Source organism: Anolis sagrei, chromosome 5 (genome assembly GCF_037176765.1).
Source record: "Anolis sagrei isolate rAnoSag1 chromosome 5, rAnoSag1.mat, whole genome shotgun sequence".
Classification (NCBI taxonomy): Eukaryota; Metazoa; Chordata; class Lepidosauria; order Squamata; family Dactyloidae; genus Anolis; species Anolis sagrei.
In genome coordinates this window covers 181,465,657-181,480,084 of record NC_090025.1, presented here as the reverse complement: position 1 = coordinate 181,480,084, position 14,428 = coordinate 181,465,657, and the positions used below count along the sequence as shown (strand labels likewise).

The 14,428-nt window shown below is 40.7% G+C and overlaps 1 protein-coding gene across 4 annotated transcripts in view; it reads left to right on the top strand.

Moving 5' to 3' along the window:
• EPS8 (EGFR pathway substrate 8, signaling adaptor) overlaps positions 1–14,428 on the top strand; it is a 180,016-nt gene that overhangs the window by 126,930 nt on the left and 38,658 nt on the right. For all 4 annotated transcript variants that reach the window (XM_067469299.1, XM_060776641.2, XM_060776642.2 and 1 more), the window contains 6 exons: positions 299–366; positions 1,647–1,808; positions 2,395–2,544; positions 9,096–9,178; positions 11,292–11,428; positions 12,709–12,782. In XM_067469299.1, the coding sequence (XP_067325400.1) occupies positions 299–366; positions 1,647–1,808; positions 2,395–2,544; positions 9,096–9,178; positions 11,292–11,428; positions 12,709–12,782 (674 nt within the window). The remainder of the gene's footprint in view (positions 1–298; positions 367–1,646; positions 1,809–2,394; positions 2,545–9,095; positions 9,179–11,291; positions 11,429–12,708; positions 12,783–14,428) is intronic.

Sequence of the window (14,428 nt, the reverse complement as noted above, 5' to 3'; positions counted from 1 at the left end):
TAGAGAGACACAAAGAGAAAGACATGAAGATATTTGGAGTCATTGTGTATTGCTGCAATGAATTCTAATTGTGTTAAATGTTAGCGCATCTCAAAATTGCTGTGTTTTGTTTTTGCTTCCCCTCACTTTCATTCTAATACACATTGTGTGTATACTAACAAAGCAGATGGAGAAATACTTGAAGGCTGGGAAGTGCAGGGTAAAGGGCAATGTCAATAAGTCCTGTACAAAATGTACAAAAGGAAATCTGGAATGTGAAAGTAATTTGGTATCTCTTAATCCTTTTTTTAAAAAATAGAGCAAAGAAAGAATTATGCACGTGACAGTATCAGCAGCATATCTGAGACGTCACAGTACCATGTGGAGGTAAGAAATCTTATGTATTAATGTGTATTTTTGAAGTTAATTTAATTATATTTAATACATTGTGGGTGTTTTGCTATGTGGAACAAACTGGAGGTTAAACACCACACATTTGTGCATGTGCTCAAAGTCAGCCTCATTCTCCAGCCAAAAAGACTGACAGAATGGCTTGCAATCTGGAGAACATGTCACAAAACAAGAAGGGTTTGAAAGAAAGGAGGAAAAAGCAGAAGGCTTGTTACAAAATTCTTACATATGTTGTCATGTCAAATAATCCTTTTGGGATGGCAAGTCCCAGAATTCCCCACCCATCATGTGAAAAAAGAACTGCTTCTGCTCCATCAGTGGGACCAAGCTTGCTTCTTTCTCCTTGCCATAGCCTTCCTTTTAGGAAGCACTGGAGCAACAAAGGGCTTAACTGTGTGTAGCAATTATTCATATACAGTCAGTAGAGTCGCGCTTATCCAACCTTCGCTCATCCAACATTCTGTATTATCCAACACAGTCTGTCTCCCGCCCAGATCCACAGCTGTTTCAATACATTGCAAAATTTTGGTGCTAAATTCGTAAATACAGTAATTACTACAGAACGTTACCATGTATTGAACTGCTTTTTCAGTCAATTTGTTGATAAAACATGATGTTTTGGTGCTTAACATCATAACATAATTTGACATTTAATATTCTTTTCCTTAATCCCTCCGTATTATCCAATGTTTTCACTTATCCAATGTTCTGCTGGCCTGCTTATGTTAGATAAGCGAAATTCTACTGTATTTGAAAACCATTGTTCAAATTCCCCTTTAGACTCTCATTTCCGAGATAAAGATGCCCAGTTCTTTTAACTGTTCCTTATAAGATTTAATTTCTAGACACATCATCTGCTTTGTAGCTGTTTTCTGGATGAATTCTCACTTGCCAATGTCTTTCTTTAAAAGGCCCCCAGAAGTAGACACAGTACACCAAATATGCTTTGCCTAAAGCAGAACAGTGCAAAATGATTACCTCCTATGAATTGGACTTTGCATCTCTGTTAATGTTGTACAAAGTTGTACTCACTTTTGTAGGAACTACAGGTCATAGGTTCATCTTGTGCACCACTAAAAAAAACCTAGATTCTTTTCATATTCGCTATTGCTACATTAGGCTTTTTCCCATCTTATATTTGGCTGTTCATCATGGCTTGTTTTGTATTTGCATCAAATGGTTGATGTTCTACCTGCTTTTAAAAAATCTTGTCTGTCTTAAACTGTTTCCTTTGCCACAAAACCATCATCAATCAGCACTTGACTACTTTTGTTCTGGATCGAAAAGAAGCCATGATCACAGTCGATGATGGCATAAGGAAGCTGAAACTGCTGGATGCTAAAGGCAAGGTGTGGACGCAAGATATGATTCTCCAAGTGGATGACAAAGCCGTCAGCCTGGTAGACTTGGAATCAAAGGTACAAACCTGTTAATGTGATAGTCTTGTTTTTCAAAATTGACAGGAAGATAGAAATTGTCTTTGGGGTGCTGGAAGGAAAAGCATTTTGTGGATTAGTTCATTTTTGATAGCTGTTTACAGCTGCATGGGTAATGGCAGATAAACTGAAGAGCTGCATGAACATCAATACATTGGGGATTTGATTCAGTGATAGTAAAGTAAAGGTAAAGGTTTCCCCTGACATTACGTCTAGTTGTGTCTGACTCTGGGGGGTGGTGTTCATCTCCATTTCCAAGCTGAAGAGCCAGCATTGTCTGTAGACACCTCCAAGGTCTTGTAGCCAGCATGACTGCATGGAGTGCCATCACCTTCCCGCTGAAGTGGTACCTATTCATCTACTCACACTTGCATGTTTTTGAACTGCAGGGTTGGCAGAAGCTGGACCTAACAGTGGAAGCTCATCCTGTTCCCCATATTCGAGCCACTGACCTTTTGGTCAGCAAGTTCAGCAGCTAGGTGGTTTAACCCACTGTGCCACCACGGGGGCTCTAGTGATATTTGCTGTTAATTTGAAAGGTTTCTCCCTCTCCTGTTTCCTCTTCCAGAATGAACTGGAGAACTTCCCTCTGAGCACAATCCAGCATTGCCAAGCTGTGATGAACTCATGCAACTATGACTCCATCCTTGCCTTAGTGTGCAAAGAGCCAGCCCAGAGCAAAGCAGATCTTCATCTTTTCCAGTGTGATGAGGTTAAGGTGAGATGAAAGACAGAAATGATATGACGTTTTAACTTCTTTGATTGTTATTTTTATGGCCAATGGGTATGCTAACTTGGGATGTTTAGTGCTATGGTCCAGCACAATTGGGGGAATTCATTTTAAGGTGGAATAGCATACAACAGAGGTGGACAGCGTTCAGTCTTTAGGGATACAGGTAGCCCTCCAAGGCTTCTTCTGAAATGCTCAAACTATCCAGATCCCTTAGGGCACTGGAGAGTTCAATGTTGGACACATCTACACTGTAAAATTAATACACTACTGCCATAGCTCAATGCCATGGAATCATGGGAATTGTAGTTTTACCAGGTGATTAGACTTTCCTGCCAGAGAGTGCTGGTGCCACACCAAACTATAACTCCCAGGATTTCATAGCACTGAGCCATGGCAGTTAAAGTGGTGCAAAACTGAATTAATTCTGCAACCTCCCTCTAAGGTAAAGAAGGCTTACAGCAGTTGAGTCCTCTCTATCATCTCAGTACCAAAATCACAGTTTAGGGATACAGGTAGCCCTCCAAGGCTTCTTCTGAAATGCTCAAACTATCCAGATCCCTTAGGGCACTGGAGAGTTCAATGTTGGACACATCTACACTGTAAAATTAATACACTACTGCCATAGCTCAATGCCATGGAATCATGGGAATTGTAGTTTTACCAGGTGATTAGACTTTCCTGCCAGAGAGTGCTGGTGCCACACCAAACTATAACTCCCAGGATTTCATAGCACTGAGCCATGGCAGTTAAAGTGGTGCAAAACTGAATTAATTCTGCAACCTCCCTCTAAGGCAAAGAAGGCTTACAGCAGTTGAGTCCTCTCTATCATCTCAGTACCAAAATCACAGTTCTTCAACCCAAAAATTTGGGGCATATTCACCATGTTTGGGGTTTTCCCTGTGCCATTTTAGACCCAGATTTTTTCCTTTTTAACAACAAGAAGTAAGCAGAGAGTTATTTCCTATGACAGTAACTTCCTATTTCAAAAAAAGGTCCTCCTTCAAATGAAAAACCTGATATTTTTCGTCAGGATTTTCAATCGCTGTATGTGCAGAACTGCTTCAGCTGAACCATTGCCCTCAGCCTTGCCTCTATAGATTGTTAGCTGAGGTTATTGTGTCATACTGAATCAATTTGAGAGAGATAAGAGGTGACATTCTGCTTACTTCTGAATAAGATGTTCCTATAAAATTCAAAAGAAGGAAATCTTTGAAACTGTTAGGATTCCTATTTTGTAGTCTTGTCCATGGTTGGATATTCACCTTTTCCTCTGCCTTGTTGATTGTTTCAGACAAGTGTTACCAATGTTTCCAGAAACACAGAGTTAAGTTTCACAACTGTTGCTGGTGAGCACATCCAGTATTTACTGGTGAATATTATCCAGAAGTGGATAATATATTAGACACTGCCTGTCCACATTCACCAATGTGTATCTGAATAGTGAGATGTTGACATAACTTGTTTTGAATTGTCAGCATTCATGAGATTGCAAGCATTTAATAAATAAGAAATGCATATTTTCATTCTTGCTAAACAGATACATATCTCCCCTCAAAAACTGCACCTCTGTTATTGTGTTGTCTTTCTAAGACATTGCACAGAGCCATCTGTTGTAAGTTGAAGTTGCTGGAACCATTCCAGTGATAGTAATAGGAAAACGTCTGGTTGACCCATGTGACTGCCTAATAGAATCTGTTTTCCCAGGACAATGGGAATAGAATCCAAGAATATGTCAGAGTTACGATATGTTAAGTGATGGTAATCTGAATGTAAGCAGGCAACTTCCGCACAATCTACAGTCTAATGCAATTGGATTAATATAACATTGGTTGCTTCCCACAATGCTTGTAGAATTTTATAGAAAAAGATACCTCTGTGTATGTAGTAGAGCAGTAAGATGGGATCTTTGACCTGCCCATTTCAGAGGGCATGGGACTTCAGAATAGTAGCTTTTCTACAACAATCAAAATAACAGATATGATTTTTTTTATGTCAGGCAGAAGTGTTTATTTGGTTTTGAATTGCTATAAGTTGTTTCCATTACATCAGTGTTTCTCAATCTGGGGGTCAGGACCCCTGGGGTAGTCACAAGGGGGTGTAAGAAGAGTCACCAAAGGTCAACAGAGAACACAGTATTTTCAGTTGGTTATGTGGGTTCTATGTGGGAAGTTTGGCTCAGTACTATCATTAGTGGGGTTCAGAATGTTCTTTGATTGTAGGTAAACTATAAATCCCAGCAACTACAACTCCCAAATGTCAAGTCTATTTTCCCCAAACTCCACCAGTGTTCACATTCTGGCATAATAAGTATTAGGGTCAAGTTTGGTCCAGATCCATTATCATTTGGGTTCACAGTTCTCTCTGGATGTAGGTGAACTACAACTCCAAAACTCAAGGTCACTGCCCACCAAATCTATCCAGTATTTGTATAAATATGTGAGAGGAAGCCACAGGGAGGAGGGAGCAAGCTTGTTTTCTGCTTCCTTGGATACTAGGACGTGAAACAATGGCTTCGAACTACAAGAGAGGAGATTCCATCTGAACATGAGGAAGAACTTCCTGACTGTGAGAGCTGTTCAGTAGTGGAACTCTCTGCCCCAGAGTGTGGTGGAGGCTCCTTCTTTGGAAGTTTTTAAACAGAGGCTGGATGGCCATCTGTCAGGAATACAATATTCCTGCTTCTTGGCAGGGGGTTGGACTGGATGGCCCATGAGGTCTCTTCCAACTCTTTGATTCTATGATTCTGTTGGTCATAGGTTCTCTGCACCAAGTTCAGTTTGATTCTATCATTGGTGGAGTTCAGAATGCTCTTTGATTATAGGTTAACTATAAATCCCAGCAGCAACTATAACTCCCAAATGACAAAATCAATCCTACTCAACCCCACCAATATTCAAATTTGGGTGTATCCAGTATTTGTGCCAAATTTGGTCCAGTGAATGAAAATACATCCAGCATATCAGATATTTACAATTCATAACAGTAGCCAAATTACATTTATGAAGCAGCAACAAAAATAATTTTATGGTTGCGTGTCACCATAACATGAGGAACTGCATTAAGGGGCCGCGGCATTAGGAAGGTTGAGAAACACTGCATTGCAGGTATTGTTTAAACTGTTTAAATTGTTTTTCATTGATTGTGTACCTGCTGATACTAGGCATGTTAGGAATATTTGAATAAATCAATAACTATTAATCCATAAGAGGATCAGTATGTTGGTTAGCAGTGTTAAAGCAGTAGTTTTCAAATGATGTTCTACAAAATGTCTAATTGTTTGACATTCAGGACTGGTCAGTACATTGCAGTAAAAGTCTACCAGTTTCTTTCTGTATATCTGGAGAAAATTGTTAGATATGTTCCATGGAGCACTCATGTGTAATTCACTTCAAATTGAATTTGGGCCAATCCTGGTCATATCTTTCACATGTACTGAATGCACATGCCCCAAAGTCCTTCCAGTATTCAAAATCATGGAAGTGGTAATCTAAAGAAGGAAGTCAATAAGATTTGGGGATTTAAGTGTCAGAAGACCAGAATTTCAATCTGCACTTGTCCAAAGAAATCCATGGATGACTTTGTATGAGTCATACTCTCAGCCTCAGAGGAAAGCAAAGGCAACCCCCCTATGAACAAATCTTGCTGAGAAAGCTCCGTGATAAATTTCCTTTAGGGTTGCTACAAATGGGAAATGACTTGGAGGCACACAACAACTTAAAGAAGTAACCTTTTCAGGTAGGCTAGAAGCTTATGCAGAGCTGTTCCTTTGAAAAATCACTGACACTGCCTCTTAGGAAGAGGAAATCAGTGAGACCCAATGATCAAACCCTTACTTCAAAGTCTTGCTTTGAAAGGGCAGAATGATAAACCCTGAGCTCGAGTGCTTCCTGACCACAAATTCCTTGCCTGACTGGCAAAGACTTGGATGGGAACGTGATAGTTTTGGCTTCTAAAGAAGTGCAAGGAACACTAACTTCTATTGGCAAGCTTTTTTCCTACAATTTTTAAACAGCAGCTGTTCTGTATTTACTTGGAAGTGGAACATTTGCAGCCTACTGCATACCTTTTTGCTAATGTTCCAAAAATCCCAAACGGAGCTTGGCTTCCTGCCATCTAACATCCATAAATATTATTGACGTCCGTGGATAATGATTGTCCTGAGATGGTTAGCATGTAAACAAATATGAGTTGTGATTGGCATGTGTGTTGTAGTCATGTAATCAAACCCTGTTAGGAGAAACAAAAATGGAGTAATTGGATATGTGACAGGCAATTAGGACTGTCGCAGATGCAGGTTGAGGAACTCTTTCATGCCCTGTTTGTTTCCCCATAAGAATTGTGAGATGCAAGTGAAACATGACAGTCAAGGTGCCAAGTTTCATCCCCCAAAATGACTGTCATAGGAAGATGCTCAGATGGTTTTCTGTTTTCACTACGGCCACCTTTATCCATGGGAGATGCATTCCTGAACTTTGTGTGGATACTAATAATATTAACCCTATTGAAATAAGGACATCCGACCAGGAATACAAGGATCATATAATATACTGATATTGTTTATGGGGATTAGTAGGCACTCTCTAGATATTGCAGACTTTTTCAGCCACAGAGTCCTTATTGAAGCAAAAGTTTCTCGTGGAGCCCCAATACAAGATTTAAAGTGAAGAACAATTTTAACCAACATAAACTTAACAGTACCTGGGGCTATCCAGTTCAACCCCCTTCTGCCAGGAGGAAAAACACAATCAAAGCACCTCCAACAGATGACTATCAAGCCTTTGTAATGAGAATTATTTTTTGGTGTCAGGAGTGACTTGAGAAACTGCAAGTTGCTTCTGGTGTGAGAGAATTGGTCATCTGCAAGGACATTGCCCAGGGGATCCCCAGATGTTTTGATGTTTTACCATGCTTGTGGGAGGCTTCTCTCATGTCCCTTCATGGGGAGCTGGAGCTAAAGCTGACAGAGGGAGCTCATCCATGCCTTCTCCGGATTCGAACCTGCAACCTGTCGGTCTTCTGTCCTGCCAGCACAAGTTTAACCCACTGTACCCCTGGGGCTTCCATTGAGGATGATGATGAAGATGATGATTATAATAATAGCAGAAATCCAGAGGCCATCCTATCCAACCCCCTTCTGTCATGCAGGAAAAACATAATCGAAGCACCCCCTGACTGGTGGGAGGGAAATAGGGTTTTGGAAACAAAGAAAGCCAAGGGGACAGGGGAGGGTCTGAGAGGTGAGAAAAAGAGTTTGTGCCACAAGAGGGCCAGGGAAAGAGCCTGGGTGGCAAGGAGAAAAATCTGGTTAGTGAGGAAGGCTGGGGAGAAAGGGTCTGTGCCCCATGAGGATGCTGCTGCTGTTTCTGGCAGCTTTAATTTCCCTGCATTTATCAGGAGGAAAGAGGAGGAGATGGGAAGCAGCATGGTGCCACAGAACCCCTGACGGTCACCCACGGATCCCTTAGGGCTCTACGGAGCACAGTTTGAGAATGCCTGCTCTAGAAACTGAAAAATTATGTATCATAAAAATGTATGGTTTTCTCACTGTCTCTCCAAGTACAAGAACTCAAGCCTATTGAAGACAAATGTAAGTAGGTCAGGAGAGACAAAATATACTTCCCCCATTTATGCAAATGGACCTTGTAGCACCTTTGAACCTGAGAGAAAGAAGCTTTCTTAGACTTAGTCTAGTAACTCAAACTAGGTTTGTGGGAGCTTATGTTACAATTTATCTATCTTGGTTAATCTTAAGGTGGTACAAGATCCCTTTGCATACTCATATTCCAAACTAACAAAGCTATGTCTTTGAATTTTTTCCACTGTGGACAATAAAGTTACAGAATTCACTGCTATAAAGATTTGGTCATGACTACTGGTATAGATAGCTTTACAAGGATGTTAGATCCATACAGTATGGGTTGTCTAAGCAACTACCATTTGTGCTATTTGTATGGAACCATGGAGACCAAATTACCATTACTGCGGGAAGAGATAGTGCAAAAGTGTTGCTCCCTTCATGCAATGCTTATAGACTTTTAGCTGGCATCTAGGTACTCATTAAGGACTCTGCAACACTTGGACCTTGATCAGATATAAGACATCTAATGTTCCTACAATATCTCTTTGAGTAGGGATGAAGACCTCATCTACATTTCTGATTTAGGGCCCATTCAACATGCCAGTTGTTACTCAGTGAATTTCAGGGATGGCTGAGTAAAATTTATAATGATCTGAGAATGGAGTGGCGGGGAGGCACACAACTTCTGTGTTTTCTGTAGCTTCTTGCAATGAGAGCAGAATCAGGATAAATGATGCAATCGTGCTGGAATTGTGTGCAATTTGTACAATTTATTTAGTCTGCAGAGTTCAGTGTTCTTGACTGTAGGGCAATTTTACTTGGGACAGATGTTTATTTTTCTTAGTACAGCATTCACACAGCTGTGTGTTTAAGGAGATGGATCATTCAGGATATGTGCCCCAATTAAAAAACAAGTTTTTGCATCTCTTTAACAACTTCTGCTCCTGTTTCCATTTAGGCAAACTTTGTCCATGAAGATATTGATAGTGCAATCAGTGATAGCAAAGGAGGAAAGCCAAAGAGGAGACTTGAAACTCTCAGGTACATCCTTAAGCTTCAATTTTGTAAGTGTTTTCTCATATCCCTTCGATTAAATAATTGGAAACAGAAGCAAAACATGACCACAGAGAAACAGGAGAAGGGAATCCTGTGGTTTATGAGAAGACCTGAAAAAACAAAAAAGAAACCACAAAAGCCACATATGCGCCACCTATAAGTAAAAGCTTGAGGTGGAGGGGGAATGTCACAAAACCCTGAGACAAACATGTACGACTCGGTTCCAGATTACCTGACAAACTGCTTCTCCCACTATAGACCAACTTGGACATCAGAGGAGGCCCTCTTCTCAGTCCCACCCCCATCCCAAGCATGGCTGGTGGGAACGAGAGAAAGGGCCTTTTCCGTGGCCACCCCCCACTTCTGGAACTCCCTTCCTAAGGAGTTAAAGATGCCCCCCTCCATTCCCCACTTTCAAGAAACAACTGAAGACATACTTTTGCTCACTGGCTTACGAGGAGTAGTACTAATTGGTAATACCACCATTATACCTATGATTAATAGCTGCCATCTATATCCATGCCCTGTTCGCCAGCTCAATATATCTTGATCAATGATTAAACTGTTTCCCCAAGGAACCTGAAAATTGATGCAGCTACATCTGAGCAGGGAGCCACCCAGCACCAGCAACATCTGCGTAATGTTGGGAAAGCGGTATAGAAATAAGTAAATAAATAAATATGTTTGATGTTTTGACATATGTCTGTTATAACAGGCTGCATTTTTATTTAATTTTAGCTGTTAAGTCATAATTCATGTTTATATGTTGGGTTGTTTGTTAGTATGGGTTGTTGTAGGTTTTTTCGGGCTATATGGCCATGGTCTAGAGGCATTCTCTCCTGACGTTTCACCTGCATCTATGGCAAGCATCCTCAGAGGTAGTTCATAGATTGCCATAGATGCAGGTGAAACATCAGGAGAGAATGCCTCTAGACCATGGCCATATAGCCCGAAAAAACCTACAACAACCCAGTAATTCCGGCCATGGAAGCCTTCAACAATACTTTGTTAGTATGGATGTATTGTTGTTGTATTCAGGCATTGAATGTTTGCCTTTTATGTTTGTAATCTGCCCTGAGTTCCTCCAGGGCGACAGGGCGGAAAATAAATAAATAAATAAATAAATACTATTATTATTATTATTATTATTATTATTATTATTATTATTATTATAGCACTGGCTTTTGTGGATATTTTAACATGAGCTTTCAAGGATTACACTGACTGCAGTCTGAGGAAGTGGAAAATTCATGTTAAAATAAATCTATGTCAAAGGTACGGCTTCATTTTTTCACCACAACTCCAGTAGTTTCCATCCGATTCTGAAGGAGATGAATACATCTGTCTCTCTGACATCTACTCCTGAGACTGCACAAAACCCAAACCCCCATGAAGACTGACATGACTAGTAACTGCGTAATGTTGGGAAAGAAAAGCATAGAATTGGAAAAGGCACTGAGCAGAATAATCCTTAAGAGCTCCCATGTTGGTGGAGAACTTCAGCCTGAGGGGTTGAGTTCAATTCCGCCTCTTGAGGTCACGCCATATTTCCGAAAGAGAGAGAGAATTATATTCTTCCTTTCTTCCATAATGAGATGCAAGGCAACTAAAAAATATTAAACAGATTCCATAAAATCTGATTTTACAGGAGTTAAACAAATTATGAAATACCTATATTATTAAATCTATGGAAAAAATACTTTAAAACACATTTAAAGCATAACACACACACACAGCACACCCCTTTGTATACATATTCCAAACCATATGGAAAAATATATAAATTGATGTTTTTTTTAAAAAAAGCCTTAGTAATGCGTATTTGGGTAATATAGCTCTATTGTATGAACATGCCGTTGCTTTGTTTTGCAAGTGCTTCTTATTCAGCCTCATTAAAAAGGCTTCTCCTCTGAAACATATCTATAATTTATTGATGTTGCCACATATACCACACCCCACAGAGAGACCTGATAATATATCTCAAATTTCAGCAGGCAGGGATGTTCCCCACCCAACCAATTGCTTAATAAACCACTTGAAGGTGTTTCTTTTCTTTTGTGTAGTGTTTCAGTGTTGATTTGTTCTTTCTGCTGCTTAGGATGATTTCTAAAGCTGACAGCACCATTCCTCCGCCTCCGAGGGCGCCCGCTCCTGTCCCCCCAGGTACCGTCACGCAGGTGGATGTCAGAAGCCGGGTAGCAGCGTGGTCTGCTTGGGCAGCCGAACAAGGCGACTGTGAGTGTTGCGGAAACGTTGATCTAACCGTGCAAATCAGAGATTGCCAATGCTGTGCGTTGGGCCTGTTGGACCTATAGCCTTGGGCTATAGGTGACCGACTGACCTTGCTTGTCAAGAGATGTTAAAACTATTTGCAACGCCTCACCTTCTTGATGGGGAAGGCCAGTTTGACAGTCTGATGAAAGAATGGTCTGTTAGAAAAACTGACCATTTATGATAAACCTCTTGGTAGAATAGAGACAATACACTTACATATTCCACAATAAGCTTGTTTTAAATAGAGATTGCAAATAATTGTTTCACAAAAAGGTATTTCCAGGGGGGGAAAAACAGCAGTGTTTAATGGGGGAGAAAGTGAATTTTCTGAAGAAAATACTGATTACTGCCACAGACATTGAATTGAAAACAAATGCTCATCACCTCATCCAAAGGGAAGGAAACTTCTTAAATTCTTCATTCTTGCAACATAACAATGTTTACAAGGAAAAGTTATATTTTGTATCGAAAAATTGTTTCCTGCCCCAAATTGTTTTGGGTACATGAAAGAAATGAACCAACATCCTGAAATGCAAAAAATACACACAAATAGTCATCATGTCACTCAATGGAAAGAAAATTTTGAAATTCTTTATTCTTGAATATGAGATGAAATAAGCAAGATCTACAGCTCTCTGTTCAACCTCTTGGGAGAATGGAGACAGGGCGCTTACATATTCCACAGTAAGGCTATTAAAATGTATTAAGCTAAATTCCGCACATGATTGATATCACAGTTTTTCTGTTTTGCATAATTTAGGCACATTCCTGGAACAAGTTTCCTTTGAACCCAGTGAGATGATTGATAGACTGAACTTTTACACAGACCAGTAACCAGAACTGTCTGGGAAGTGTATAGTCTGTTAAAATATAACAATAACAGGGGGAAAACTGACTAGAGAAGCACAGTATAAAACCAAGATTAAATCAGCAGCAATATTTCAACCAAAATTATCAAGGGCATAAAAGTGGAGAAGCATATAAACAGAAGACAGGGTTACTGTATACAACACAGGAGTGTCTGTTTCTGTCACCTTCTGAAATGTCTTCTTTGGAAACGGGAATGGGGTCAGTGGAACCATTTATCATCATGGCTCTTTTTTCAACATGCACACATTGCCCTTGGTGGGTGAAGAAATCTGTCTTTCTATTATTATTTTTTGCAGTGATAATGGAATCTTACAAGTAGTTCTCTGTCACTGCTCTGTTGGATGGTTCACCTCGTGTTTTTATTTCCTTAGTTGAGAAACCCAGGCAGTTCCACGAGCATGAAGAGACATCTGAAACTATGGCAGCCAAGATTGACAGAGATGTTGTAAGTGGAAGAAAACTCTGTGTACTGTGTGTGTGTGCTGTTCCTTTGCTATGTTGCTCAAACCTAGTGAGTTATTGAATGCTGCCCCCCCCCCCCCCAGTTCTGCTTACACAGCAACCATCTCCAGCAAGAACTTTAGGAAGTTCCTTTTTCTTATATTATAGTTCCCAGAATCCTCTAGCTAGCATAGGCACTGAAAGATTCTGGGAGCTGAAGTCCATAAAACTTTTCCAAGCTGTGGTTATGGCTTTCTGAAGAGGGAAAAGGAACAGAGCAATTCAGGATAACAATGCTCAGAACAGGCATGTAGTTCATGGTAGTTCGCGAAAAGGCCTTACTGGTGCATTATTTAAACTGTTATGTTTATTCATATCATGATCTGATCACCATACTCAATATATTCCATATGCATGGGGGTATTGGGGTAATGATACAAAAGGTTTGCTAGGGTAGATCCTCTTTCACTCAGACTCAGCCCCCTGAAACTCAGCCCCCCCAACCCCCCCAAAAAAACTCAGCCCCCCCCCTCCCCGAATCAAAATCCTGGCTACGGGCCTGGCTCAGAATGATCCAGTCTGTATGCGCACCAGGGATTCAGGATGTAGTACTCCAAAAAGAAAAAAATACTCTGGAATAGAAGTAACAGTGAGCCTGTGAATATGTGTGTGTGTGTAATGTGGATTGCATTGGTTCTTGCTGACTCCATCCAATGTGGGACTCTGATTTGGATATTCATTCACCCAATGCTCTGTTTTATGGGAAACAGCATGGATCAAGGTATAGGTTAAATAGCCTGAAAAGATACTTTGCTTTTCTTTCCACATGACATTTCCTTACTAGCAGGGGACTACAGAACCAATCTCCTTTGACTGCTTCCTTTGGTCAGTCACAGAACAGCAAGCTGAACATGTGCTTTGGAGATTCTCAGGGTTTCTGTACATTAGACAACTATAGTGTTATGATTCCCCTTTAACTGCCATGGTTCCATCCCATTGATTCTGAGCACTGAGAATGCTCTATCAGTGAGCCGAAGTGCCTCACTATATTACAAACTCCAGGACTCCATAGGATATATCAGTAGCAGTCATAGTGGAATATCACACTATAACCGTTTTGTGTGATTGGGGTATCAGTCTCTTGAGGAGACACAGCCTATTTGATGGAGTCACCATATCGCTATTGTCAAGAGGACCAAACTCATGGTCCTTCTTGTTGCTAGCAGGGATTCTGGCTGTCAATCTTTTTTCATTAACACTGAGCTTTGGCCAGTAGTGTGATGGGAACTATTTCCTCCTCTGTTGTGAGGAACAAAGGAGCTGGCGGTGTTGAAGCGAAAGAAGAGGGAACTAGAGGGCGTGTGGCGTTCGGATCCGAGCGAGCCAAACCGTACACGGTTTGTGTCCTTTTTAAGGTCATATGCCGCGGCAATAAGAGCCGCAAAGAAAACTTTCTTTGCGGCCACTATTGCGTCTGCAAAGAACCGTCCGGCTGAACTGTTCCGAGTTGTCAGAGGCCTATTAAAACCCACCACTCAGGATGGGTGCCCTGATGACTCGGCAGCTCGCTGTGAAGCTTTTGCTCGGTTCTTTACAGACAAAGTCACTTTGATCCGCTCTGGACTGGACACCATATTAACGGCAGTCTCT